The following is a 26,451-nucleotide window of genomic DNA, read 5'->3' on the forward strand; positions in this document are numbered from 1 at the left end:
GTCTCCTTTATTCAACCGAAGGTAAGAAGGCAGAGAACAATCTTCCTTCCCCAATGATGCTCAGCTTTGGAGTAAGTACTTTGCACATTATATCCTATCATGCTAAACACATTATATCCTATCATGCTAAAAGCCTTCTGGAAGAAAAAGTGGTTAGGATGCTATGAAATACAAAATGGGGAAAAGAACTAGAGCAGTGACTCTCAAAGCATGGTCCCAGGCTGGCATTACTACCAGTTGATAAAAATGGCAATTCTCAGGTGCCAGTCCAGACCCACTGCCCCAGCTCTCTGGGATGGGATCAGCTTCTGTGTTTGTTGTGTACTCCAGGTGATTCTGAAGCTTGCTACAGTTTCAAAACCATGGAACTCCACCTTTTCCAGGAGCACACATTAAATCAAGCAGTGAGGCTTGTTGTCTTCACTACCTTTCTAATCTTTATATCCTAACTTTTGTGCTGTTAGAATAAAGAATTGAGAATTTGATCCATATAAATATGGTTTGGTTAAAGGAGAGAAGAGAAATAACCTGCACACCATCACACAGCATTGCTCCACCTCAGTGTCCTGATAGAACCTAGAGAGAATACTTGGAATGTAGTAGCACTTCATCACTTAGAGAAATTTAGATGTCTACAGGTCGTTAGGAGACAGAAGTAGTCCAACCTCAGGGACCTTTTTTGAGCTCCAGTCACGCATGAGGAGGGTGAGGCTGTTTCCTCCTTGGATGAGGCTCCCCTTGGTGAGCCTCAGAAGGCTTGTCACTTACTCTGAGTGCAGTAGAGCCCTGTCCAGCCAGGAGTGCATTTACATTCCCCATCGTAGGCGCTGCAGAAAGCTCCATTGTGGCAGTTGCAGGTGTGGATGCAGTTTGGGCCCCAGTGGGCAGGTGGACATGCTGAAATTAGAGGTGTGGAGAAGTCCATCAGAGCTCTGAGGCCAATACCAAGTAGGGAGAATTCCATCCACCCCTACACATCTCCCTACATGTGACAGGTTAGCAGTGTACATTAGGACTAAGAAAGCACGCTGCTCTGAATTCTGCACTAAATCCCAGGTGGCCATGCCAACTTCAACAATGACTGTCATTACTGACATATGTATTCATTTACAACTGCAGAGTGAGGTGGCTGGGGCAAAAATCACCTCAAGTTTACAGATTCAGTTATTAAACAAACACACATTCAACACCTATTATGTACCCAACACTGTTCCAGGCACAAGGAAGATAGCAGAGGATAAGACAAAGTCCAAATCATCCTCTGGAAGCTTATATTTTGGTAGGGAGGCAGGCAAACCAACCAACCAACCAACCAACCAAACAAGTGAAAAATCAATGGTGGTAAGTATTATGAAAAAAACATAAAGAGGATAAGGAAGACAATAATTTTGGGAGCTAGTCCTCTGAGGAAGGCCTCTGTGAGGAGAGGACATTTGAGCAGAGATAAGGTGTGGAAAATGACTTGACTCAAGAGAGGTTAAAGGACCGAAGGCCATGTAGCTCATGTTCACAATTTCTAAATCCTGTACTCTTCAGTCTACTCTAGAGTTGCCACTTTAGGCTCCTTTTAAATATTGAGGTTCCCAGCGGTATGTAAAACTTGGTTTCCTTGTAAAAACTCTTAATTGGAAGACGCAGAAAATAATAAAATTAAATCATTAGGGGTCACTGCCGATTGAAGAGATCATCAGAAAGTCAGATAAAGTGTCTGTGAAATAATAACATGAGATCAGGGGGTAAAATAATTTCATTGACAAAAAATACTTTTTATTCATATTAACACTTCAGGAACATAATTGCATAAAAGGAGGACCGCCTGTAATTTCTATATGGCTACCCTGTAGGGAATGTGGACCAATAAAGACAATCAATAATACATATGAAGTAACTTTATAAATGAAAAAAATTCTTCCATGATTTTGTGCACTGTTTTTGTCCAAGAGCAAGGGGAAAACACTAGCTGACACTTGAGGTCTCGAGTGAGCATTAGAACAAATTTTCTAAGTACAACACCCTCATTTTACAGCTGAAGAAACTGAGGCCACAAAAGGTTAATAGTGACTCGTACAAGGTCACACAGATTAATAACAATATTTGCTGTTTGTTAGACAAATACAGCTTCCCTCTTTTAAAGTCACAGTGAGACTCGGTGAAAACTATTGAAGTGTCTAGCCCGTCTGCTGCTCAGGGAAGCACTCTTTACCTAAAGCAACCTATTCCTTAGATGATATTTAATCAGCTTTTGTAAACCCATTTATGTTCACGATATAGTTTTCTGAAGTAACCCACTGCCATTAGGTTTTTCTCCCCATATTTGTTATGATCAGAGAATCGGAATACGCATTACTCAACTTTATATTCCCAAAAGGTAAATGTAGAGACAGTGCTTTAAAAAATCATTTTCCCAAAGACACCTGCCCCTTTAAATGTACCCCTTTAAGTTTTCAAAGTCTGTGTTTTCACTGTGAAGGACTTTGCTCTCTTTAGACAGGCTCACAATCAGCCAAGAAGAAATATGAAGACGGTTCCATAGAGTCCATAAGGGAATCAATGAAATCAATGATCCCCAGGAGAAGCAAAGGCTTTTGCCAAATAAATCAGCTTCCTGTGGAGTGATTATCGGGGCAGGCAACACTATAGTCTCCATTCATAGTTGTGTTTCTATTTTTGTTCCTTTCAGCACATTCCTCCTCCAAATGAGGAAGGGACGAATTTCCAAAATAAAGACTGCTTTTCAAAGGAGCAATATAAATCAATCATTTTATGACAATGATATTGGACCTTTTACTCTTCCCAAACCCTGTTTTTCAGTATCTATTTATCAATCTGTCCATATTCCCAGCTATCCGTCACAGCCCTTGCAACACATGTAGATATAAACAGACTGATTTCTTCTGAGGTGATGCCCCCAGAATGCAGTGAAATCACATCGCATAACACTTCCTTCACCAAAGAGCTACACTTCTGAGATTTATTAGCTCTGTTCCCTTATTCCTAAAAAATGGGGTACAGCCTGGACTACCTACGGAAAAAATTAACATTCAGAAAAAAGTCTTCCAGCAAAAAACATATTGCTCATCAATTAGTATTTGCAGGTTGCTTGTAACTGTGAAGTTTGAATTAAATTATCAATAAAGCACCATGTAAAATGACTGCACACAGTAATTCTTTGATTTCTCTTATGTGCATGATGGGGGAATTCAATATAAACTGAGAGTGTTTCATAAAATTTATAATGAATGAAACCAGATTACCCCATACATATGCTATTCCTTGGTCAAGAGTTGAATACTTTTAGACATTGCCCTGACCCTTTCAAAACATTCATGAATGACTTATAGTCGATGTCACTTTTTTCATGACATGGGTGCTCTAAGAGTCATCTATATAGTCCCTTATAGGGTCACACAATTCCTGTCTGAAATCCAATGGTGTGGAAGGCACTTGGGTGATGCCAAGGTGAAGGTAAGCATATTAGGTGGGCAGTTCACTCTGGTTCCCAATAGGTTTCTAAGGCTCACATCATTTAATTCCATTTTTTCTTTCTCTGTAATTAACTCTCCAGATAAACACAAAATGAAGAGATAAACTTCTAAATACAGCTGTTTTTGTTTATTTCAATGGACGATGAATCACTGAAAAGTGGATAAGCAAAATGTTACATATTTAGGTTCTTTCCAAGACATTATTTGGATTAAACATAGGACCATTGCATAGAGGACTTAATGGGGAAAAAAAGAATTTTAAAAAAAGAATTTAAAGTAGAATGTGTCTTTTAGTTAGTCATATATTCTTTCTTGATTATATAAAAACACTCATACTTCAATCCTAAAGAATCTGAAAACAAACAAATAAGAACAGTTGATTAATTGTTCTCAAACAAGACTTACGTTGAGAGCAGTCACTGCCGATCCAACCGGGATAACACTGACAAGATCTGTCAATGGGGTTACAGGTTCCGTTGTTGGTGCAGGTACAAATGCCTGCACAGTTTTTCCCAAATCTGCCACTGGGACACACTGTGAATAAGCTATAGATCAGTAACTCACAATCACAACCCCTCTCATAGAACCCTAGAATCTTAGCACAGGAAATGACTTTAAAGGTCACAGGCCCAGCTGCTCATTGGTAGCTATCTCTGCTCAACAGCATCCCTCATCTTGAATGGGCTCATTTTTACAAATCCATGAAGCCAAAGATTCTCATTACAGCATCACAAACCAGGGGACATCATTGCACTTCTAGAAATCTGACTTCACGACTTCTTGTTCTGGGAGTCAAAAATCCTTTCTCATATTGATTGTTTATGGGACGATGTGTCCAGCTAAAACTGAAGAGTAGCACAACTCAGGAAATAAAAACGTTTTGCTGGAGCGGCAAGCCAGTTTTTCCAAAGCTCAAAGTCCTATCTGAGAAGCTGCAGACACAGCACAGCAGAACACATTCCTAGCAGCAGCTGAAAACGTGGCCTTCAGGGAGGCCAAGGGGAGGCCTGAGGACAGGGTGTGCTCATCTCCAGTGCGTGCTCATCACCACCCAGCTGTCCAGGATGCTTCGTGCCTTACCTTCGTTGCAGAGGGCACCTGTGAAGCCAGGCAAGCAGTCACACAGGCCGGTGATGTGGTGGCAGGGCCCGCTGCTATGAACACACTGTGGGCATGTCTGGCTGCAGCGATGCCCATAAAAACCAGGGGAGCAGACTGAAAATAGAAGGGAAATCAGCAGTTATCCTTCTGAGATGCGTCTCTCTCGCATTCCAGATTGGGATCTAGTTAAAGTTTTAGAGGTTAAAAAGCAAAACCTTAAAAAAAAGTAAGAACAATATAGATAATTTTCCAAGTAGAAAACAAGAACAATGAAGGAACAAAGGAACTCTTTAATAAGGAAAAGAAGTCACTAAACTCTGAGTTTCTTGAGAGCAAGCAAATGTCTTAATCTTCTTTATTTTCCCACTTAAGGCCCCAATTAGCTCAAGGTTTGGCATAAAGCAGGGGCTCCAGGAATTTTCATTGAATAAATAAAGAGATTAAAAAATTGTAATACTAATAAGTCTCAGATAAGCACTCTCAATCCATTTATTGATCCTTTATTCTTTAAGAGTTGTTACTGGCAATAAAAATAGATCGACAGTCAAAATTTGAAGGTTTTTCCTCCTCAAAATGGTTCAGGTTAATGACTGTAATCGAAAAGTGATTAAGCAAAATGCTGTATACTTAAGTTCTTGCCAATATATTATTCAGTTTTAAATATAGGATAACTGCATAGAATTCTTATGGGGAAAAGGCAATTTTAAAATTAGAATAGTGTAACTTATAATTAGTCACATATTCTTTTTTGATTGCATTCACTAAAATATTAAGTAAAATCTTATGGATCCTTCTCTAACTCAGAAGTCTTAAGGACCAATGTCAACAGTCTCCTTTTTCAACTTCGCAATTCCATTTTCCCCATAGCACTGATTTTAAGACTACTAGCAGGATGAATGATTTGCCTCAAGGTTTGGCTGATGTTGACGTCTGGTAATTGAGGTAAGGCCAATGCCAAATTGCTGAATAAAATATTTACAGGTCAATGAATTTCTAGAACACCATTTGCAAGCTTTCAGGAAGGATGAAGAAATATATACTGATGGTTGTGCCAATGAGGCAATGAAGTAATTATTGAGAAGAAAGGGTTAAATCCCCATCTGTTAGGTTAGTTCTGAAGGCTGGAAAGAATGAAGCTCTTGGGGAAGTGCTCTCAACACAGTTCTGCAAAGGACAAGTGAACCATTACACTCTCTTTTGCCTTCAAGTGCAACAGGACATCACTATAAACTGAGAGGTAGGACAGAGATCATTATTCTGTACATGGTGCCCAGGGAAGGGAAGGTGGAAATTACTGCCTAATGAGACACTTACTCCTCTGACAAGTGGTGCCGCGGAAGCCTGGTGCACACTCGCAGATGCCATCGTCAGGGGAGCACGAAGCCCCATTCTTACAGTAGCAGGGCAGGGAGCAGTTGGGGCCCCAGCGTCCCTCAGCACACACACTGTCACAGTGGACACCTGTAATAATGCACATGGGGCAAGGCTGAGTGAGAGGCAGTGTGGAACTTCCGCAGATACTAATTCAAAGATGAGGACTAAGCTCACAGTACTAAACCTGAGGATCACGAGCAGCAATGAATGGCGAGTTATCACCTTATACACATCAGTACACAGTATCATCATAACATTAAAATAATACCCAGAACAATTTTCTATGGAGTCACGAAGAAGGAATAGCACACTTTTGTTATATTGATTTTTATTCTTCAGGAGGAGGGAGCAAAGTGGAAGCCCAAGGGCTCTGTCTATTGCAAGTAAAATTTATCAACAATACGATATATTTTAGCCTTGGTGACTTCCTCCTCCTCCTTCCATTCTTTGTTTTCATAGAGAAATAAAGTGTAAAAGGATAAGGCAATGCACAGTTCCATAAAATGTTTTACATGAAGAAAACCCTCCCCTGGATTAAACAAATAAACATAATCTTAAATAACTTGATGGTGCATTGTGCAGAACAGAAAGATGCACTGACACGTGCCACCAAATTCCTCCTTAAAAATCTTATCTGACATTGGAGAGATATTGGCAGAATATCACAACTGACGTTATTTGTAGCTGTTGTCTATGCTATCGATTATTATGAAACTGTATGCAGGTGTTTAACTCTCATTTTAAGTATTGAGAAACTTTAGAATTAACAACAACAACAACAAAATGCCAAAAGGAAACAGAGAGGAAAGCCAAGCTTGCAAAAATATATCTAAAGCCAGGTTTTATTTGAGATAAATAAGTCTCTTCTGCATATTCATATTGGAAATACAATAGGGGCCTGTTTCTTGCCAGAATTCTTCACAACTCAAAGAAATCCTCTTCACATTGAAAGGCAATAAGTAATAATTAGTAGTGAACTGGCAGTTGCTGGCCTCAGAGCAAATGAAAACACATTAAGAGCAAGCACACACACCCTCCAGGATTCCAGAATACTAACAACCACCCAGCACCACGATGCTGAGATGGTCATGTCTTGTGTTACAGTTCCGACTTCTAAAGTACTCAGGCAAAAAGTCACCACAGTCTGAACCTTAATATGGAAGCAGTCCCAAACTATAACATGAATGTTGCTAATTGGTATGCCATTTCCGGTGAACACCGGAATAGCAGAATAGCAAGAAGATCCACTGTTCTGTTTTTTTCCTTCTGAAAGTCTCCCACAGGGTAAAGGCCATTAAGCAGGCAAGAAAGCACGCAGACCTCATTGTGTCTAGCTTGACCCAACAATAGATTTTTATTTCATTTGGACCGTGGGCTGAAGGAAGGAAACCAGGTCTATTCATAAACCAATTGGAGTTTAAATATTTCCCACAGAATAAAATATGAAATCTGGGCCTACTATGTTGATTTTTTTCTCGCAATCATGAATATATTATCTTTTTTTTTTTCAAATCTCTTTTGAAAAACTGAGATGAAATTGCAAACTCTACCCTCCCCAAATGTGATACATCAGCCACAGAATCTTACCTGGAATTTATATCCACACCTATACAAGGCAGAAGCATCGAACATATTAAGCAGTAAATCACTTCAAAACAAGTCTGCAAACCTCAACTTTGTTTTGTGAATTTAAAGAAAGTACCAACAAGGGTAACCTGCTAAACGCTTCACTCTCAATTCAAATTCAGGTCCTAGACTCTGACCGTGAGCCAAGACTCCTGCTTAACAACAGCTAAGATGGGGACACCTGTTTATCACAGAGACTTAGACAACCAATCCAGGGCATTTTGGTCTGGAGCCATCAAGGCAAATCCCAGTGAAGATTTTGAAGAAGTGGAAGCTGAGTAATTATCTGGTTAATCTGACTGATCATCATCCTGAAAAATTAGTCCTGATTTTTTATGCTTTTTTGTTAGGGTGGGGACTTGGGGGAGACGTAAGATTTAGCCATTTATGATGACTTAGTTTATCAACTATTTGCCAAATCACTGCTTCAAATTACACTTAATAAATTCAGTTAAGATGGAATGGAGTACACTTTAAGTCAAAAGTATATGCTGCTTTTTTATAACATAGGTTATCATGATTTATGTATAGCTTAGCCCATTCTCAATCTGAGCATGTTAAGAAAAATGACTACAGGCCAGACAGGCAAATCTGAGTAAAGAGATCCTTTCTTTCATAACTGATTCCTCTTCCCTTGAGAGGTTTGTTTAGCTGATTAGCCTAGCCATCAGTCATAATCAACTATATCCTGGTAATGTTTGTGTAAGTAACAAGGCCCACCCTATAGCAAGAAGATCCACTGCAGAGATAAGCTTGTTTCATATGGTTTACCCATCATTTCATTTCCAGAGAATCATAGCAAAGTCTATAGATCATTGATCAAACCTTCTGTGTCCAATCATATAAGCATCTTTCAACTGTCTCAAGCTTACTTGAAAATAACTTTTATCTTAGAATTGCAAAGAAATGTTTCCTTTGAATATAAATTATAAAAATTCTATTACCAACTCCCTCTTAAAAAATTCAAGTCCTTTTATTTTACTCTATCATCAGTAAAAAATGAGTCAGCATTTTGCAGATACTAATACCTAATCTATGTGAAGATAAATATCAAGTATGTCTCAGTTAGGGGGCAATTCCAGGGAAAGGTGTGGAGTTGTCTTTCCTCCTCTTGCTGCACCCTCTTCTCCTATTGCTGCTTCTCCCCTTCTGGTCCTCTGTGCCCTCCTGGTTATTTTTCCCTTCGTCTTACAGTCAGAAAAGGACAAGATACATTTATTATTGGTGAGTAGTACCTTCTCTGGAGAATACTGATATTCTAAGACAGCATGCATTCTAAGAGCCTAAGAAATAAGTATCTAATTGTGGAATTTCAGGCAGTAAGTATCACGAAGAGAGTGTTGGGTAACTGTTTCTCTAAGTCGCACCAGGTATATGACTGCTGATGTGACTTCCATTTAAGGATAATCCTGAAATGAAATATTCTCCAGGATGAAGAGTTGTAAGTTTTGCTTTAACCATTATTTTTGTCTCTGTGTGTGTACATGTGTATTATTTATATTTATCTCCTCTTATTTTCTGCCAACTTTGCTAGAGTCCTACAAAACATCTTTTTGTTTCTTTGTTTATCAAAGGCAGAAAAGGAAACCCAACTCAGCAAACATTCAAGGGATCCGGCCAGCGCCTGGCTTGCTGGTGAGAAGTTTTCTTAAAAATGTAACTCCAGGGTGATAATGACTACAGAACAGGCACACCCCATTCTGCCTGGGGATCATGATCAGGAACAGAGGTAGCTTGTGAAGGGAGAAGAGGACTGTAGGCTAAAGGAACAGTGGCTGCAAGGCTCAGAAGCCCAAAGAAGTGTCTGTCCTTTGGGAATTGCAAGTGTTGGGTACAGCTGAAACTCAGGGGCTGGGGAGAGCAGGTGAGGTATCTGGGCTGCCAAGCAGTGGCTACACTGAGTTGAGCCAACAGTGCCATGCTATAGAGTGTGAACCTCCCGCTGGTGTTAACAGGGACCAAATGAACAATTTTAAGAAGGAAGGAGCATAACTAAATTTGCACTTTATAGGACAGAAGATAGCCTGAAGATGTTGAGCCTGGGAAGAAAGAAAACCTGTCAGGTGCTCTTTACCTGGGGAACCCCAAATGGGGGTAAAAAAATATGATCAAAGTGACAAGGCATGAAACTAAGTCAATGCCAGCACAGATGCAGGGGAAGATGAATTCTGGAGAGATATAGAAGAAAATGCAGATGAAGACTCCCCTTCAATTCTCCACCAAAGGTAATTAATTCTGGCAGCTCCCTGAGGGAGAGACAATGCCTGTTTTTGCTTACCATAGCACCTAGCACATGGGAGGTGTTAAATAAATATTTGTTGAATGAATCAATAAGCATAATTCCTCTTTCCTATATGATATTCAGGACCACTTTCTAATGGGATGGAGCAACCACATCGTTCCTTGCTTTCCTGAATAAGTCTTCACTCAAACCAGGAAGCCCAACATATTTATAGGTTGTGTACCAAAAATGGTGACCCTTCCCTGCTAAGGAGGTGGAGATGTCTGCCTTGCTTATTTTGAGCAAATATGCATTTGGGGCTCAGGTCTGTGTTTTTACATGTAAGCCCAGATTATTAGGCCATAAAAGAATTATATGACATCTTAAGGAAATTCCTTCAGAAGTTTTAGCAAAAAATAGATAAAAACTTTAATAGTTCAGGAAACAACTTCCTAAAATATTGGGAAGAAGGGGCAAAATGGGAAGGGGGTAGGTTTAAATCTGCAGCCATCTCTGGTTAATGGGAGCATTTCTCTTCTGATAAATGTTCTAATGCTGATAAGGAGATCTGTAAGGGACTGTTTTTGCCAGGACTGAGGACAAAGAGCTCTTTGATAGCCTTCACAAGTTGCTAGGCAATGGCTGAATGATCGTGATAAACTTCAGCTAAGCAGCTCTAAAGAAATGTTCGTGCAATTAATGCCTGATGCATTATGCCAGCGGCCTCAATGTGAAATCAGCATTCACTGGGCATTTGTGATTGCATGAATGCAGTAAATAAATCATCTGGGGTGTCATTCTTTCCCCTTTCATAGGTATAATCCCAAATCCTTGTCTTACTTAATTGCTTATATTCCTTATGCCAGTATTCCAATATTTGGAGCAATAGTGAATGAAGAAAATTATTTTGATTCAATGTCTAACTCCTGGGCAACAAGCTATTAAACATATATTAGAGCAAAGAGAGATATTTGTTAATAATAATTGGGCTTGGTAATTATAAGAGGAGGAAATATAGTATTTAGTCACAACACGTTTTCTGCTTTTCTAATCCTTTGACCAACAAAGCAGTGATGTAGTGTAGTGTAGTGTAGTGTAGTGTAGTGTAGTGTAGTGTAGTGCAGTGTGGTGTAGTATAGAGAAGTTATTCACTGGTATATCCATCTCTGCCAATACAGTGTCTGTCTTGATGCAATGTGAGCTTCTGCAGGATGGGAGTTGGCATCACTTCCTCTCCATGTTTCCAGCACCCAAGCATTATGGTTGCATAGAACCCGGAGACACTCAACAAATGGTTGTTAAACCAAATCTTTCTATTTGGGTACTATGGATTTTAAAGATCCAGTAAAAGGAATCTGCTTTATATAGTTCAACAAAGTTGAAAAAAGTCTTAATAAGTCATAAAAATCAGAGATGTTTGCCTTTGCAGTTACAAGACAAAAAAAAAAAAAAAAAAAAAAAAAACCAGACCCCATGGTCTGCCTGAGTCTGGACCCAGATAAAAGCAAGCAGAAAGGATTGCTAGGCAGATAGTGGAGCTTTGGCTTTTTCTTTGGCCTCTTTTTGGGGGGAGGGATGAGCACCTCCCTTCACTCTCACAGCAGGGGCCCAGCCTTCTGCTTTTATATGATCCCCTCCCCCAAACAAACAGACATATACATATGAACCTGCAGACACACTCTCCACTCCTCAATACCCAAAAGCGTCAGATAGTGAGTCATTTGTACTTGTGGCTGATTGGGTGCAGGCATATTAATTAAACTCATTTGACTAAAGTTATTATCTCCAACTTGGATTTGCACTTATATGTCACTGGACAAAGGAAGGTAGGTCTCCCCCTATTTTAACAATTTGGGAGTCCCTTAGCTGCATAAGACATCACCTCAGGACAGATTAGTCCCTGAAGTAGCAGCTCACTCACTCAGCTGATCAAACTTGGTGTTTGTTAAAACATGGAGAGGAGAGCTTTCCTTGTGGAGAGAGGTTGAGGCCACTGTAGGCCTAGTTCTGCTTGCTGGGAAGAGTGGAAAAGTGGGCTCTTCTCATCAACTTGCCACAGGACTCCTCCTTCCAATTCCACCCCTCCTGGCTGGGCTCAGATGAGCCCCCAACCTCTCCTCTTATTCTCCTTCCCCTCCCCTTACAATTATACCACACCTTGCTAGTCTCTTCTCTCTTTCTCAAGACGCCTAGAGTTTGATTGGGTGTCCTATTATCCTTTTTATCTGTTTAGCATTTAACTTTTTTATTCTGATGTAAACACATCCTTAAATCTCCTCTTCTCATTTGCCATTGATTATGTGGTTTCTGTCAAAGAAATGCATCCCAGACCCCAAGCTCTTCAATAACTGGAGTAATACAACACAGCAGATGCCAGTATGCAGACCATAATTGCCACTGCCTGCCTGGGTCACCAGGGCAGACAAGGCCACCAAGTAAGGTTTTGCTCTTGCACTATGCAAGAGCCCCTGGCCAAGGGGCTAGCTTAGGGCAGAAATCCAGCTTGCACTTCACGTGCCAAGCAGTACATCCTGAGGGATTTCCAAATCTTTTCCAAATTTGTATCAAATGTGCCTTATGGATGGGCAGAGGCTCCATAATCTTCCTCCTCCTAAGCCACTTTCCAAATTCTCATTTAGTAGGTGTGAGGTGGGGACTGGGAATATGCAAGTTCGAAGAGTTCCCAGGTGACAGTGATCTTAGCCAGGGCTGGGAATGAGGCCGGACACTGCACATGTTCCCAGTCAGCTGGAATGAAATCTTGATTAGCTGTAATGCTCAGCAAATGGGTGTTCTGGCTGACTGAAGTCAGAGCAGAAAAGAAGACATAAACTTCAGTCTGTTTCTGTAATTTTGGGAAAATACTTTATAAAAGTATATCACTCTGGAAATATACACACATAAGTATACACACACACTCATAATTATATTTCACTGACATCTGAAATTTCAGTATAATCATTTTGAAAAGTCAGCCTCATTTTATAGCAGAGAGAGAGAGAGAAAGAGAGAGTATACCAGAGGTCCAGAGGCATAGGAGAAGCAGCATAGGACACAGCCTAAATCCTGAATGGTATTTCATCTTCCCCATTCTTCTACTGCAATCTGCCTCTTTTTGATAAAATTGTCTATTGGCTAAAAATGACAATAAATTAAGGTTTCAAATAACCACATACTACAATAAAATGGTACTTTTTTTGGAAATAGGATCCAAAATGTCAAACGCAACTTTTATTTTGTTTACTTTTCATAGCAGTATATTTTGAGGACTTATTTTATGACTAGGTAAAATAGGACTATCAATTATAATAGAAATAAAAAAGCCTCCGTTCCTTTAAGAGAACAGTCAAATACTAGACAGTTGGTTGAAGTTATAAGGAATGGTGGATGTAAGTACACAGCAAGAGAGCAAGCCAACTTCCTTGGCATCTCACCTTAGGGTGAGACTTCCTCAATTTAGTCACGTTAATTCCTTTGTAAAGAGGAACAAGACCCTTCTGACTCTTATCTCTGGCTCCAAATCCAACTGATCAGCCTCTCCCCACAGTGTCCACAGTTGACAGAGCACTTAAGAACATCTTGTTGATTTGGTCAGGGGAAGAGCCCTGGCTTCTGTGTCAGCTTTCACTGATTTGTTCATAAAAGCCTCACTACACACAAGCCTCCTACCCTACATACTGCTGCCCCGTCCAGGGATACTTAATAGTTCACCTACAGCAATCTCAGCAACAGGGATGAGAGGAAATAGAATTGCTTGCTTCCCTGGGCTTATGGTTTATTTTTTGACCTCAAACCTGGTGTCTTAAATGAAAAGCAAAACCTTCTTTATGTTCAGAAAAGTCCTAACAAGGTACTAACCCAAAACACTTCTATGGGTAAAAAATTATCAGTCTGTCCGGTGCAGACAATAAAATGATGTCCTTTGTAAATAACATACAGAAGTTGCTCTTTCCTTTAAAAAAAAAATAAGCCAATTCTTGGTCCAATTGTAGGTGTTTTTTGGAACTTCAGTAATTTTCTTTTCCTCTACATGTTTTTTTTTTATACCAAGTATATTCTGTAAGTGTGAGGGATGACCTCACAGCAGGCTTAGATACTGACAGATGCTTACAGACAAACAGCCCACACAGAAGACCCAGGAATGAGACACTGGGGCAACTTAGCTGGTCTAGAAGCAATAATGACTGACAGGCCATGAGGCAGAGATAGTGGGCAACAAGCAATAGAGCAGCATGAAGCGGTAGTCTTCCCATTTAGAGAAGCAGGCCGGCCACAGATGGACAGAGGATTACAAGATTACATTGTGTGACAAAGCCACTGCATTCCCGTAGGAGCTTGATAGGTCTAAGGCCAGATGGGATAATTTGTCTTACCCCATGACCCAGACTGTGGAATGCAACTAACACATTTTCCGGCTGGCTTCAGGCCAAATCCTGTCTCTTGCTCTTCTCATGTACACTAGAGTGTGCCTTTCATAGGCTGGTTCTAAATCATCAAAGTAGGTGGACACTTGAGCAGTGACTGGTGTGTTCAGGAACACCTCAGATTCTTTCTATCTTCACAAGACAAAAGTCGATTTGGTGGAGTGTTGTATAAAACAAATGATGTGGTCTCTCTGTTAGAAAAGTTCTGAATTTGCCAGAAGGTTAAAAATGTTATTTGGCTTCACTGTGGTCATTGAGAAATTAGTATCGATCTCTCCATTTGAGAACTTCAAGAACCCTAGCGAAGTCACAAAACTTCAAGAACCCTAGCGAAGTCACAAAACTTCAAGAACCCTAGCGAAGTCACAAAACTTCAAGAACCCTAGTGAAGTCACAAAATTAAAATGGTTTAAGCCTTAGTGTGATGCAGTTTTAACATTTGGGGATGAAGAGCCAAGCTGAAACAGTGGAAGGCAGAATTTCCTATTGTGAAGTCAAAGTTATCTCAGGTTTTGCAAGTCAAGATGGAACTACAGGGTTGGGGAGGCCTTGTGTCTGTGGGTAGCTCCTATTGGTAGAAAATAAAGTCCACTGCACCAGCCTTGGCCTGTTTCTCAAGGTAGCTCTCAGATACTAGAAATCAAGCACATGACAGTTCATCTCAGTTTACTCCTTTAAAAACCAAAGAAGCTCTCAACATGTTCCAAAGGACTGACAGACACAACCTGAAGAGGTTGCTGGTGACATCCCATGTTTATGAATCTGAAGACTTCATATTGTTAAGTGAACAGTATTTCCCAAATTAATCTATAGATTCAATCTCCATTAAATCTCCACCTTGCTTCTTTGTGGAAATTAACATATTGATTTTACCATTTATAGGGAAATTCAAGGACCCAGAATAGTCAAAACAATCCTGAAAAAGAAAATCCAACTAAGAGGACTCAAATTTCTCAGTTTTAATACTTCCTACAAAGCTGTAATAATTAAAACAGTATGGTGCTGGCATAAGGAGAGACATACAGACTAATGAAATGAAATAGAGAGTCCAGAAATAAATCCTGTCACATTTATGGAACACTGAATTTTAAAAAGAGTATCAAGACAATTCAGTGGGGGTAAGAATAGTCTTTTCACATATGGTGCTGGGACAACTGGATAGCCACATGCAAAAGAATGAAGTTGGACACCTACCTCATATTGTATATAAAAATTACCTCAAAATAGATCAAATATCTAAATACAAAGCTAAAAGTATAAAATTTTTAGGAGAAACACGGACATAAATCTTGTGACCTTGAATCAGGCAATGTTTTTTTTTTAGATGTAACACCAAAAGCACTAGCAATGAAATAAAAAAGATAAACTAGACTTCATCAAAATAAAAACTTTTCTGCTGCAAAAGTCATAATGAAGAAAGAAAAAAATAACTCCAAGAATAGAAGAAAATATTTGTAAATTATATATCTGAAAAGGGACATACATCTAAAAAATATAAAGAACTATTATAATACCATAATAAAAAGAAAATCCAGTTAAAAAATGAACAGTCTGAATAGGGATTTATATAAAGAAGATAATACAGATGACCAATAAATGCACAGAAAGATGTTCAGTATCATCAGCCATCATGGAAATGGAAAGCAAAACCACAGTGAGACACCACTGTACACTAACTAGGATGGCTAGGATCAAAAAGTCAGATAATAACTAGTGTTGGTGAGGAAATGAAAAAAATGGAACCCTAACACATTACTCATAGGAATGTAAAGTAGTCCTAGAAGAACAATGTTTTTGCTCACGATACTTGGAAGGTGGCACTAAATAGCTTAGCAAGTCTGTATACCATGAGCAGAAACTTCTTATTCTTTCAGGATCACTTTTAGCGTGATAAACTTCCTGGCTGAAACCATGAAGTGATATAAATAAGGAGAAACTCCCACCCTGTGGTTAGATAATTTGTACTCAATCACCCACCCTGTGGTTAGATAATTTGTACTCAATCATATTATGAATTTGTCATGACTGAACATTATCAAAAAAAAGAAAGTTTTAAAACTTTTACTTCCAGCAATGAACATTCTAATATTTGCATATTAACCATTCAATAATATGCATATGCATATTCGCCATATTAATATCAGTATTTTTTTGCCTCACTAAGGTGACCCTTGTTATATTTTTAGGGTTTATTTCAATCATTCTTTCCTCAGTGCTCAAAATATACCACAGCGGTCTTGCTGGACTCTTCAAAGCAATTCACATTTTCCCCATCTTGCTGGCCTGAATTTTGACAGCTGGACCTTACATGTAGCTCAAGAGAACTGTGCCTGCACAAATCAACAAAAAATCAGCCCTGGATTATAGATTAAAGGTTTCAGTTTACTGGAAACTTTATCGAATTTTCGTTTCTTTTGAAAAGTTGACTTGTGTGTGTTCCTGTGAAGTGACAAGCAACAGCGCTCGGTGTTAAGTTGGTGGGTTTCCCCTTTCCATTAGTGGTCCTCGGCTCTCACCTGACCATCCAGGGAGGCAGCGGCAGTGGCCCGTGGTAGGGTGGCAGCCATCTGCGTGGCTGCAGTCACAGCGCTCAGCACAGTTCAGCCCGTACGTGCCATCCTGCGTGGAAAACAGCATCAAAGGCAACAATGAGGGCCTGGGAAATCCCACAACAGGAGAGGAAAAGGCCACTGTCAGCCATTTCACATACAGTCTGCTGTCCCAAACACTTCTGAGAGGGATGCATCTTTTTTTTTTTTTTTTTTTTTTTTTTTTTGAGATGGAGTCTTGCTCTGTTGCCCAGGCTGGAGTGCAGTGGTGTGATCTCAGCTCACCGCAACCTCGGCCTCCTGAGTTGAAGCAATTCTCAGCCTCCCGAGTAGCTGGGACTTCAGGCACCTGCCACCATGCCCAGCTAATTTTTGCATTTTTAGTGAAGATAGGGTTTCACCTTGTTGGTTGGGCTGGTCTCTAACTCCTGACCTCAGGTGATCCACCCACCTCGGCCTCCTAAAGTGTTGGGATTACAGGTGGGAGCCACCGCACTCAGCCAGAGGGATGCATCTTAATCACCTCTTTCTATGTCTTCTTAGTCCCCAAAATAGAGGCTCCAGGAAGTCAGTGTTTTAAAGTCACTCAAACCCTAGTTTATGCCTGACACAATGGTTGGGACATAAAAATGGTGAAGCCAATCATGCCAATACACTGATATCCATATATGCAAATATATGTAAAAATGCCAAGTATTTAAAAGAAGTTTATCCTATAAGCTACAACTCATAAAAATATTTTCTTTTGTTCCTAAAGATTTTTTACAAAATAGATCAGTGTCCCTTATAATGCATTCTATTATTTAGTGAAAAGAGAGAATGGCTCACACAAAAATGACCCTTACCCACAAAAAAAGCTCTAAAATTATAGTTTTAAAACTATAATTTTATAATTTAAAAAAATGTTTAATTATAAACTAATTTTTAAAATTATAGTTTTAATTGAATTGAGTTCATTGCCATAAGTTGCCAACAAGATACATGGCACTATAAAGAAAATGAAGAACTTTTGTTTCTTTTCTCTAATTATTATCCTGCTTTTCAGGAGGAAGTCTAAGCCACACAAAATATTCTGACTCACAATCCTAAGCATGAGTTGACACACCTCCTCACAACCCCCTTTCCAGATCTTTTATATTTTCACATGCATGTCAGTTTGGATGGTCTGATGAAGACAACACTCCTCATGTACATGATCATTTTGTTTGTGGAGAAAGAATGGAAAGTTCAGCTCTTTCACCCCAGATCCTGAGAATTGAGGGAGGCACTACACACCTTCCCAACACCACCCAAGCACTAAGAGAAACAGGGGTACAGAATTACCACGGAGGAGGAACATGGGAACCAGCATAGACAGGTAGTGGGTGTTATAGATGAATAATTATTTGTCTAGAACTAGTTAAAATAAGAAAAAGAAAACAATCATTTTGTAGACCCCACCAATGTTTGATAGAGCTACACAGGATTTAGCTTTGTCATGATATGAACCACTAAACTCTCAGCCTTCGCTGATTTACTAACTCCTCTAAGGTATGAAAAAGGACGAGATTGTGCTAGGGGCTTTGCTTTGTCTACAATCAGATAGGGAGTAAAAAGTGATCTTCAAGCTCATCTCCAAGTACTAATAATTTGTTCACTAGTCTGATGAGAGGCAGCAAAGCTAACAACTCTGTCCATGGGATATCCATGAGTGGGATCATTTCGACTTTGGGAAGTGGGTTGTACTTAATGAGGAGGAAGCCCAGAGACAAAAGAGCATTGTGGAAGGCCCTTCTTGAGGGGCCCAGTTCAGGGGGTCACATTGTTATCTCGCCATCAGATGATGTCCTGGAGGCAGAGAACACACACCACAGAAAGAATGCCTAATGGCTCAGGAGAAAAGAATTGCTATAGGAAGACAGAGTGATGGAAAAGAAATCAGCAGCTTACTCCAAAATGCACTTCCCATTTGCACTCCCTGACAGCCTGAGCTAGATGCAGTATGAGATTTCTAATGACCTGTATCTCCAAAGTAGGTCAAGGGAATAGAGTGAGCTATAGGGACATCTTAAGATATTCTTGTGGCTCCAGAGATACTTATGCTAAAAGACACAGTTTCCAAACCTTCTTTTAACACTTCCAGGAGCATTTCTGTGACATCAATCACCACCCTCCTTTCAAATCCCAGCCACTTTCCACCCTAAAGGCAGGGGGATTTCCATGATAATGGAAACAAAATATTTAGAGAGCTGACAGGCATACACTGGGTGTTTGACCAGTGCTGTTCACTGGCTACCACCAAGAGATGGGTGTATAAGAAACAGAAAATAAGGGGTGGGGGTTGAGGAAACTGAATAAGATGAAGGAAAAGAAGAAAGAAATTCTCACAGAGCCTATCTAACCAGTTTCCATGTTGATCCCTTTTCCAATCCTACGTCCAATTTGAATCCAAACACCTAGATTCTTCCAGTAGTCACCGAAGTTGGGTTCACACTGAGCCACTTGAAGTCAGGAAAACTGCAAAAAGAAGCCAACTCTACGGCATCAGCTCTTCATAGGCATTTTCCGTCAGGGCGCTGATTCGTGCATACCTGGCAGGGAAGTTCGCATTTCTCCCCGCGCCATCCAGGCGCACACGTGCACGTCCCGTCCAGGGTGTTGCAGGCTCCCCCGTTGAGGCACTGGCATGTTAAGTTACAGCCAAAGCCCCATGTGCCACTGGGACATCTGATGGAGCAGTCCACCCCGTGCCAGCCTGTGCGACAAGAACGCCAGAGCATGTGAGCGAACAAAGGCAGCAGGGAGCCTTGCTGAGCCTTTCCAAAACATGTTTCTCTTTAGAAACACCTTGGAGATGCACACAGTGCCTCCCAGCCCCAGCCACAGCAGCAGAGAGCACTGGTTCTGCCAAGTGAAGCCTCCATCAGAGATGAACAGAACGCACCCCTGAGGACCCAAACAGCCATGTGTGCTGTGTGATCTGTTGAGGACGCCAACACTGCAAAATACTAGTGGGCTAATGAGGAAGAGATATAGAGTCTGAGCACCTTTAATGGGCAGTGATGCACACTGTGGAGTGCCGAGTTTTGTTCAGATCAGGAAAGTGAAATAATTTATATGGAAGGGAGACAAATAATTCTGCTTGAAAACACAACCCCATCTTTAAAGCAGGACCCCATTAACCAGTAACTGTGTATATCCAGGATCCTGGCTGCACCTATGGACGGACACGTCCTGGTGCTCATATAAAATTGGTGCTTGGATGCATTTCTTGTCATGACTCCAAGCCAGTCAATTTAGGGGCATGAACACATGTCTGCTTGTGTACTCTTCCCAAAATGCACAGACACACAGACTTTTGGAGCTGGCAGTGACTTCAGAGATCATCTAATGTGAACCTCTTCCCTTGACTCAGGAAAGCATTCCAGCCCACACTGGATGAGGGACTTGCGGAGGTCAGACACTGAATTTTGGTGCAACTGGAGCTAGAACCCTGGTTAAGGTTTCTTTCTTTTTGTGTCTTTAGGAGATAAAGTGACAGGATCAAATTAAAGACTTATTTACCCCCACTCTTACCTGCCTTGCAAGTACAAGACCCGTCCACAGGAGAGCAGACTGCATCATTTTTACAGCCACAGCGAGAGGAACAGTTTATCCCATAGGTTCCCAGAGGGCATGGGGTAGAGCAGTCAATTCCCTAGATAGGCACAAGTAGCAAAATGCACTCAGTTTTGCCAACTGAAATAAGGCCAACACAAATAAACAAAAATACACCTTGGCAATGCTAATTATACTTCCCCTCTAATTTTAACACACTGTATTTTTAAAATTTTGTTATAATGTCACCACTCTACAAATTTTAGAAAAGTAAGGGCAACTCTAGCTGGTCTATGTTTAGGATATATTATTAAATGGGATCCAAAAAAGTTTGCACCTACCTTAGCTTCGCCTTCATAGCAGAACCAAAACAAAACAACAATAAAAATCCTATGTCCTTGCTCAGACAAGTAGATATATAAAAATAAATTTTATCTGTAAAATTACTGTCAATAAATAAACATCAATATGAACTATACATTAGATCTCAACCCTTCCTAGACATCCTTATATAATATTATGTAATATTTTTAGTGGGTAAAGCAAAGCAACAACAGAACACATTCAGCAACATGATTCACTTTATCCGACAGGGAGCATTAAACATAGAATTAAGCTACCAAAGGCAACTGGAGGTCATCTGCTTTCAAAACAGAAGGGACTCTTAAGACAAAGCTAATTCAAGGGCTGAACCAAAGAGTTATGACAGGGTTAGAAAAACCTTTAAAGATCCTCTCAGCTCTGTGACTTTATGATCCACCAGTTCTACATTATGTGCTCTGGAATAATCATCAACATTCTCCATAGTTCAATGTGCTCTTTAAAATGGGAAGGAATAATTCAAGAACAACACATTCTCCTTTAAAGCAAAGATTCCTAGCCTATCATGATAAAATCTTAGAAACTGTAAGCAAAATTCTGCTCTATTGCGCATGGAATATAGATATATTTATAGGGTCTGGATTTTCAAAGGGACCTAAAAACTTATGTACTACCAACTACAGAATGTAAATCCATTACAAATGCTAACTCGATGTGCCTTCAAATTTCATGGACTTAAAAACAAAAGCTGTCAACAATAACAGTAATCTACTTGGAAAAGTAACTTCTTTGCCACCGATAAAACACAATAAAATACATTACTTAAGTAATAATTATAATATACTTTCTGACATATGTTTATATTAAAAATTAATGCCACATTTATAGTTTTACAGCTTTCCCAGTCATCATACTAAGGTAATTCCTTATATCTCTATTAGCATTTTTCTCATTTTCTCTCTCATTAATGACATGGATGACTTTAGCACATTCACTGTATTTCACTGGAGGACATATAAACCATGGTGTTGAGATGCTTCACACTGCACCCCTCTTCTCCTGCCTCAGAGCCCTAGTCACTCACTTTGAATCCTGGGGCACAGGTGCACTTTCCAGTCACACTGTCACAGTCTGCCCCATTTTGGCAGCTGCAGATCTGCTGGCAAGCTTCCCCGTAGAATCCAGGAGAACATGTCTCATTACAGTAGAGTCCTGACCAGCCCGGCTTGCAGGCACACTCTCCAGACATGGGATGACAGCTGAGAGACATGGATGAAAGGAATAAGTCACTTTGGGGTAAACATGACACCCAACTTCTGTGCAAATGTTGCTTTAGCAATGATCACTAAATGTGTGGGTAATTCCATGAGCAATAATTCAAACTTCATTCCCAGGCTGGGTATGATTTAATTAACTGGCTGAAACCTGATGGGTAATATAGAAATGTTGTATGAAATCAGCATCATGTCTAGCAGGATGTGTTACAACCACATCCTTTTGTCTGAAATTCTTTTTAATTTTCTTAAATTGAATGCACTAATTTTGTAAGAGGTCAACTCTGTGACAGGAGCTAAAAAAACTCCATCCACTGGACAATACCAAACCAGTTAACTAGTATGATGTCCCAGGAACACCAAAAGCAGTGACCTCATCAGCCTGTTTCTCCCTCAGTTCCCTATACCTGGTAGCAGGCAGCTGTCTCCACCTGAAACAGCAGCCGCATTGACCCACCAGGCAACCAGCTGTTGCTCCACAGCAAATGGACATATCAGCTGCGCTGAGATGCATGCGTAAGTGAGTTGACACAATAGGGCCCTCTGTGACATGCTGGCTCAAAACATATGTGCTTCTCACCACGAGAAAATCTTAACAATCAAACCAGTTCTGCTGACAGCTGGAAGACTGTTTAAAGATGGTCTTCCTTGCCTAATGTAGCTAAAACCCTGCCCTTAACTAGGGCCTACAACAAACACCTCTGTCATATCCAGATATTTGCTAAATGACTTCCCATCAGAGGACTGTTCATAGATTTTCTACTCTTGGAAAGAATGACAACCTGGGAGGGGTGAAGACTGAGGATGCAACCCCAGTTCTCCCACTATCTGAGTGGCCTCAGTGAAATCATACAACTTCCCTGGGTCTGATGTCCTAGTCCGTCAAGTGAGGGTCTCAGCCACGCCTCATAATCTCATATCCTATATTCCTCCTCCCCTTTGTTCAGAAAATTCCTGTGGATTGAATGGTTTGGTGCTCATTTTTGGAGGTTTATTTAAATATACTTTTAGACCCCTTCTGTACCTTAGTGTTCACAGGCAAAGGCCTAGAAATTCATCGAACACTCAGAAAACATGGCATGAAGAATACCTAAATACAGTTCTACATATGAGGTGGTTTCTTGAGTGTAGGTTTAGATGCATAGGACCAGGGCGTGAGTCTCAGATCTACGTAGATCTTCTCAAGTCTGCTTATCTTCTATTATCCTTGGGCCAATCGCTTATCCTTGAGCAGTCACATGGCATCTCCATGGCATCTCAAACTTAACATGTCAAAAACTGAGCCCTTGGGCCAGGCACCGTAGCTCAAACTTGTAATCCCAGCACTTTGGGAGGCTAAGGCGGGCAGATCACGAGGTCAGGAGATCAAGACCATCCTGGCTAACTCAGTGAAACCCTGTCTCTACTAAAACTACCAAAAAAAATTAGCCAGGCATGGTGGCAGACGCCTGTAGTCCCAGCTACTCAGGAGGCTGAGGAAGGAGAATGGTGTGAATCCAGGAGGCAGAGCTTGCAGTGAGCCGAGATCACGCCACTGCACTCCAGTCTGGGCGACAGAGCGAGACTTTGTCTCAGAAAAAAAAAACAACAAAACTGAGCCCTTGCTCTTTCCCTCAGTATCTACCCCTAATTGTCCAAATTTCCGTAAATAGCACCATCAGTCACTTAGTTTATCTAGGAGTTATTCTTTTTTTTTTTTTTTTTGAGATGGAGTCTCTCTCTGTCACCCAGGCTGGAGTGCAGTGGTGCAATCTCAGCTCACTACAACCTCCACCGTTCAAGTGATTCTTCTGCTTCAGACTCCTGAGTAGCTGGGATTATAGGCATGTGCCCCATGCCCAGTTAATTTTTGTATTTTTAGTAGAGACAGAATTCCACCATTTTGGCCAGGCTGATCTCGAACTCCTGACCTCAAGTGATCTGCCCACCTTGGCCTCCCAAAGTGCTGGGATTATAAGCGTGAGCCGCCGTGCCTGGCCTAGGAGTTATTCTTGATAACTCCTTCTGCCTCATCACTAGAATTTAACCATTCTAACTCCAAAATATATTTGGAATCCACCCACGTCCCTTCATCTTCACTGTCCTCATTCTGCTCCAACCGATGCCATCTATCTCCTCACCTTCTGAACAGCCTTCCAACTGTGCGCCCACATCCACTCATGCCTTATCACCTAAAGAGTAAATCATATCATTCTCCTTCTTAAAACTCTTCAAAGGCTCCCCACTACCCTTGGAACAAAATCCAGACTGTTTCATATAACTACAGAGACTATACAATTCATTGTCTAAACCAGGGTATTTTTAAGAGTGAAGAGAGAGTTGCTAATAATTACACTAGGACAACAGGCCTAAAACAGACTGTCCTTGTGAAACCTGATACATAGTCACCCTAAATACACCCCTTGGGGCCTCGTCATCTGTCCACTGCCTACTCCTCAACCTCTTCTTTCATCTTTATTCTCTCTTTATTGCTGTACTTGACCACACTGGATTTCTTCTAGTTTGTAAAAGCATCATTTTTTTTCAACGTAAGGACCTCCACATGGGCTATTCCATATTCTTAGGATGCAGTTCCCTTACTCTCTGCTTATCTCTCTCCAGATTGTCTTTCCAGTCTCTTCCTCAAAGAGATCTTCCCTGTCCACCCAAATTGAAGGTAGGTCTCTCCACTTACACTCTTCCTTGGCGCCCTGATCCGTCTTCTCATCTCATTTTCACAATCTATAATTCAGTTTATTTTTCTAGTCCTTTAATGTCTTCCTCCTCTCCTACACTGTGAGTTCCAGGAGGGCAAGAATTAAATCTGTTTTTCCACCTTTCACTGGCCCATAGTAGGCCCACAGTGAATGCGGATTGAATGAATAAGTGAAAATGCCACAGGTGATACAGAGTGGATGTGACTCCAGGGACCTAGCTTTCCCACATTAATCTGCTTCTCCCTGACATCTCAGAGTCACTGAACAATGTTAAATTATACTCAGTATATATGTATACAAAGGGGAAGATTTCCCCTAAAATTAGTTTTTAAAATGTCAAAGTCTTGGCTTAAAGGAAATAGCCATTAATCACAGAGAACAACTGATGAATGTCACCATGTTTGTGATGATATTGTAAGTGAATGCACAGACCAGGAGATGGCATTTACTGGGTCCTGAGTAAGTCTCAGCAATGTGCTGAGCACTATTTAGTTCAATCCTCACAACCATCCTAGATGGTATGATCCCATTTTATAAATGAGAAAATAGAGAACCAGAAAGGGTAAATTATTTATTCAAAGTCTCACACAGGTAGTGGGGCAGAATCAAACTTGAACCCAGGTTTGTTTTTATACCAAAGAAAAAGGAGGCTTGCTAACAGCCTGCTAAGGGGACCAGACATGAAGGAGAATTGCTAAGATTTAGAATTTGGCACATATAAAGGGGTCAACAGGATCAGTAAAAACAAATATTGTACAAAAAAACAGGGAAAAAATTAAGTCTGCTTCAGTAAGTCCTTACATTTGATAAAGGGAAAAGAAATATTTCAAGTGATGGATTGGTTAAAGTAGCCTACCTTATCTTAACATATTGTAAAAGAAATGATATTTTTGGTAGAAAATATTACTTTACATTGAAAAGTAGAAAATAGTATTCATGGTGTAGACATAATGTTAAAGAAAATAGACAATTTGGATGACAATGAATTCAACAAAGCAAACGGCAGGCTGAGAAATTGATATTCAGTGCCCCCCAGTGAGTGTTAGTGCTGCACACTGGTTTTCAGATTGATTGACACCAAAATTAGTATTCTGCAATTTGTAATTAGATGTAGGAAGCTAGAGCACTTTGGAGGCATTTGATGGGTTCTCATGCAGGCAGCTTAATTGATAATGAGATTTACGTGTTGTTGTAGGAGCAGCAGATTGGAGGTTGAAGGGTGATATACTCATTACCTGTTTTCCATCTAAAGAACAGATTGCTTCGTGTATATGAAAATAGGATTATACACATATGGGAATAGTTGTCATTTTATAAACACATATAACTATACACATATATTCTAAGAAACTGTTCAATTTAATAGTTGAATTACGACAAAAGTCCAATACTATATAATATTGGCTGAAACAGGTCATTGAACTTCCTTTTATTCATTTCCTTAGATGTTATTAATGCTCAAATGTAATGACAATTATGTGACATTTGCAAATAGGTACATCCAGATTGTCCATAGCTATTAAATATCTTTATTACCAAAACCAGTTAATCTGTCTCTCTATGTTGCATGTGGAATATTATTAAATCTCAAATTTTATTTTCTTGTTCAAAATCATTTCCCTCATAACAGTTAGTTTTCAGTTGAAAAGCCCAGGTCACAGTGAATGTCTTTAGGCTCAATAATGGTGCTAAAGTTTAAAGTACTAGTATTACTTATAAATATATTTAAATTCCTTTCAGCCCTATGATAGACTGCAAAATAAAAATGGCTACAAATTCGTTGCAACACCTCCCATCGAGAGGT

At 40.2% G+C, this 26,451-nt stretch overlaps 1 protein-coding gene across 1 annotated transcript in view; it reads right to left on the reverse strand.

Moving 5' to 3' along the window:
* Positions 1-26,451, reverse strand: part of MEGF10 (multiple EGF like domains 10) — a 138,921-nt gene that overhangs the window by 22,675 nt on the left and 89,795 nt on the right. Inside the window, exons 9-16 of the mRNA XM_017860991.1 lie at positions 21,762-21,936; positions 20,336-20,456; positions 19,351-19,514; positions 16,748-16,850; positions 5,901-6,047; positions 4,566-4,700; positions 3,891-4,019; positions 769-897 (exon numbers count right to left, since the gene is read on the reverse strand). Of these exons, the coding sequence (XP_017716480.1) occupies positions 769-897; positions 3,891-4,019; positions 4,566-4,700; positions 5,901-6,047; positions 16,748-16,850; positions 19,351-19,514; positions 20,336-20,456; positions 21,762-21,936 (1,103 nt within the window). The remainder of the gene's footprint in view (positions 1-768; positions 898-3,890; positions 4,020-4,565; positions 4,701-5,900; positions 6,048-16,747; positions 16,851-19,350; positions 19,515-20,335; positions 20,457-21,761; positions 21,937-26,451) is intronic.

This window comes from Rhinopithecus bieti, unplaced genomic scaffold (assembly GCF_001698545.2).
Source record: "Rhinopithecus bieti isolate Rb0 unplaced genomic scaffold, ASM169854v2 scaffold_58409, whole genome shotgun sequence".
In the NCBI taxonomy this organism is placed as follows: domain Eukaryota; kingdom Metazoa; phylum Chordata; class Mammalia; order Primates; family Cercopithecidae; genus Rhinopithecus; species Rhinopithecus bieti.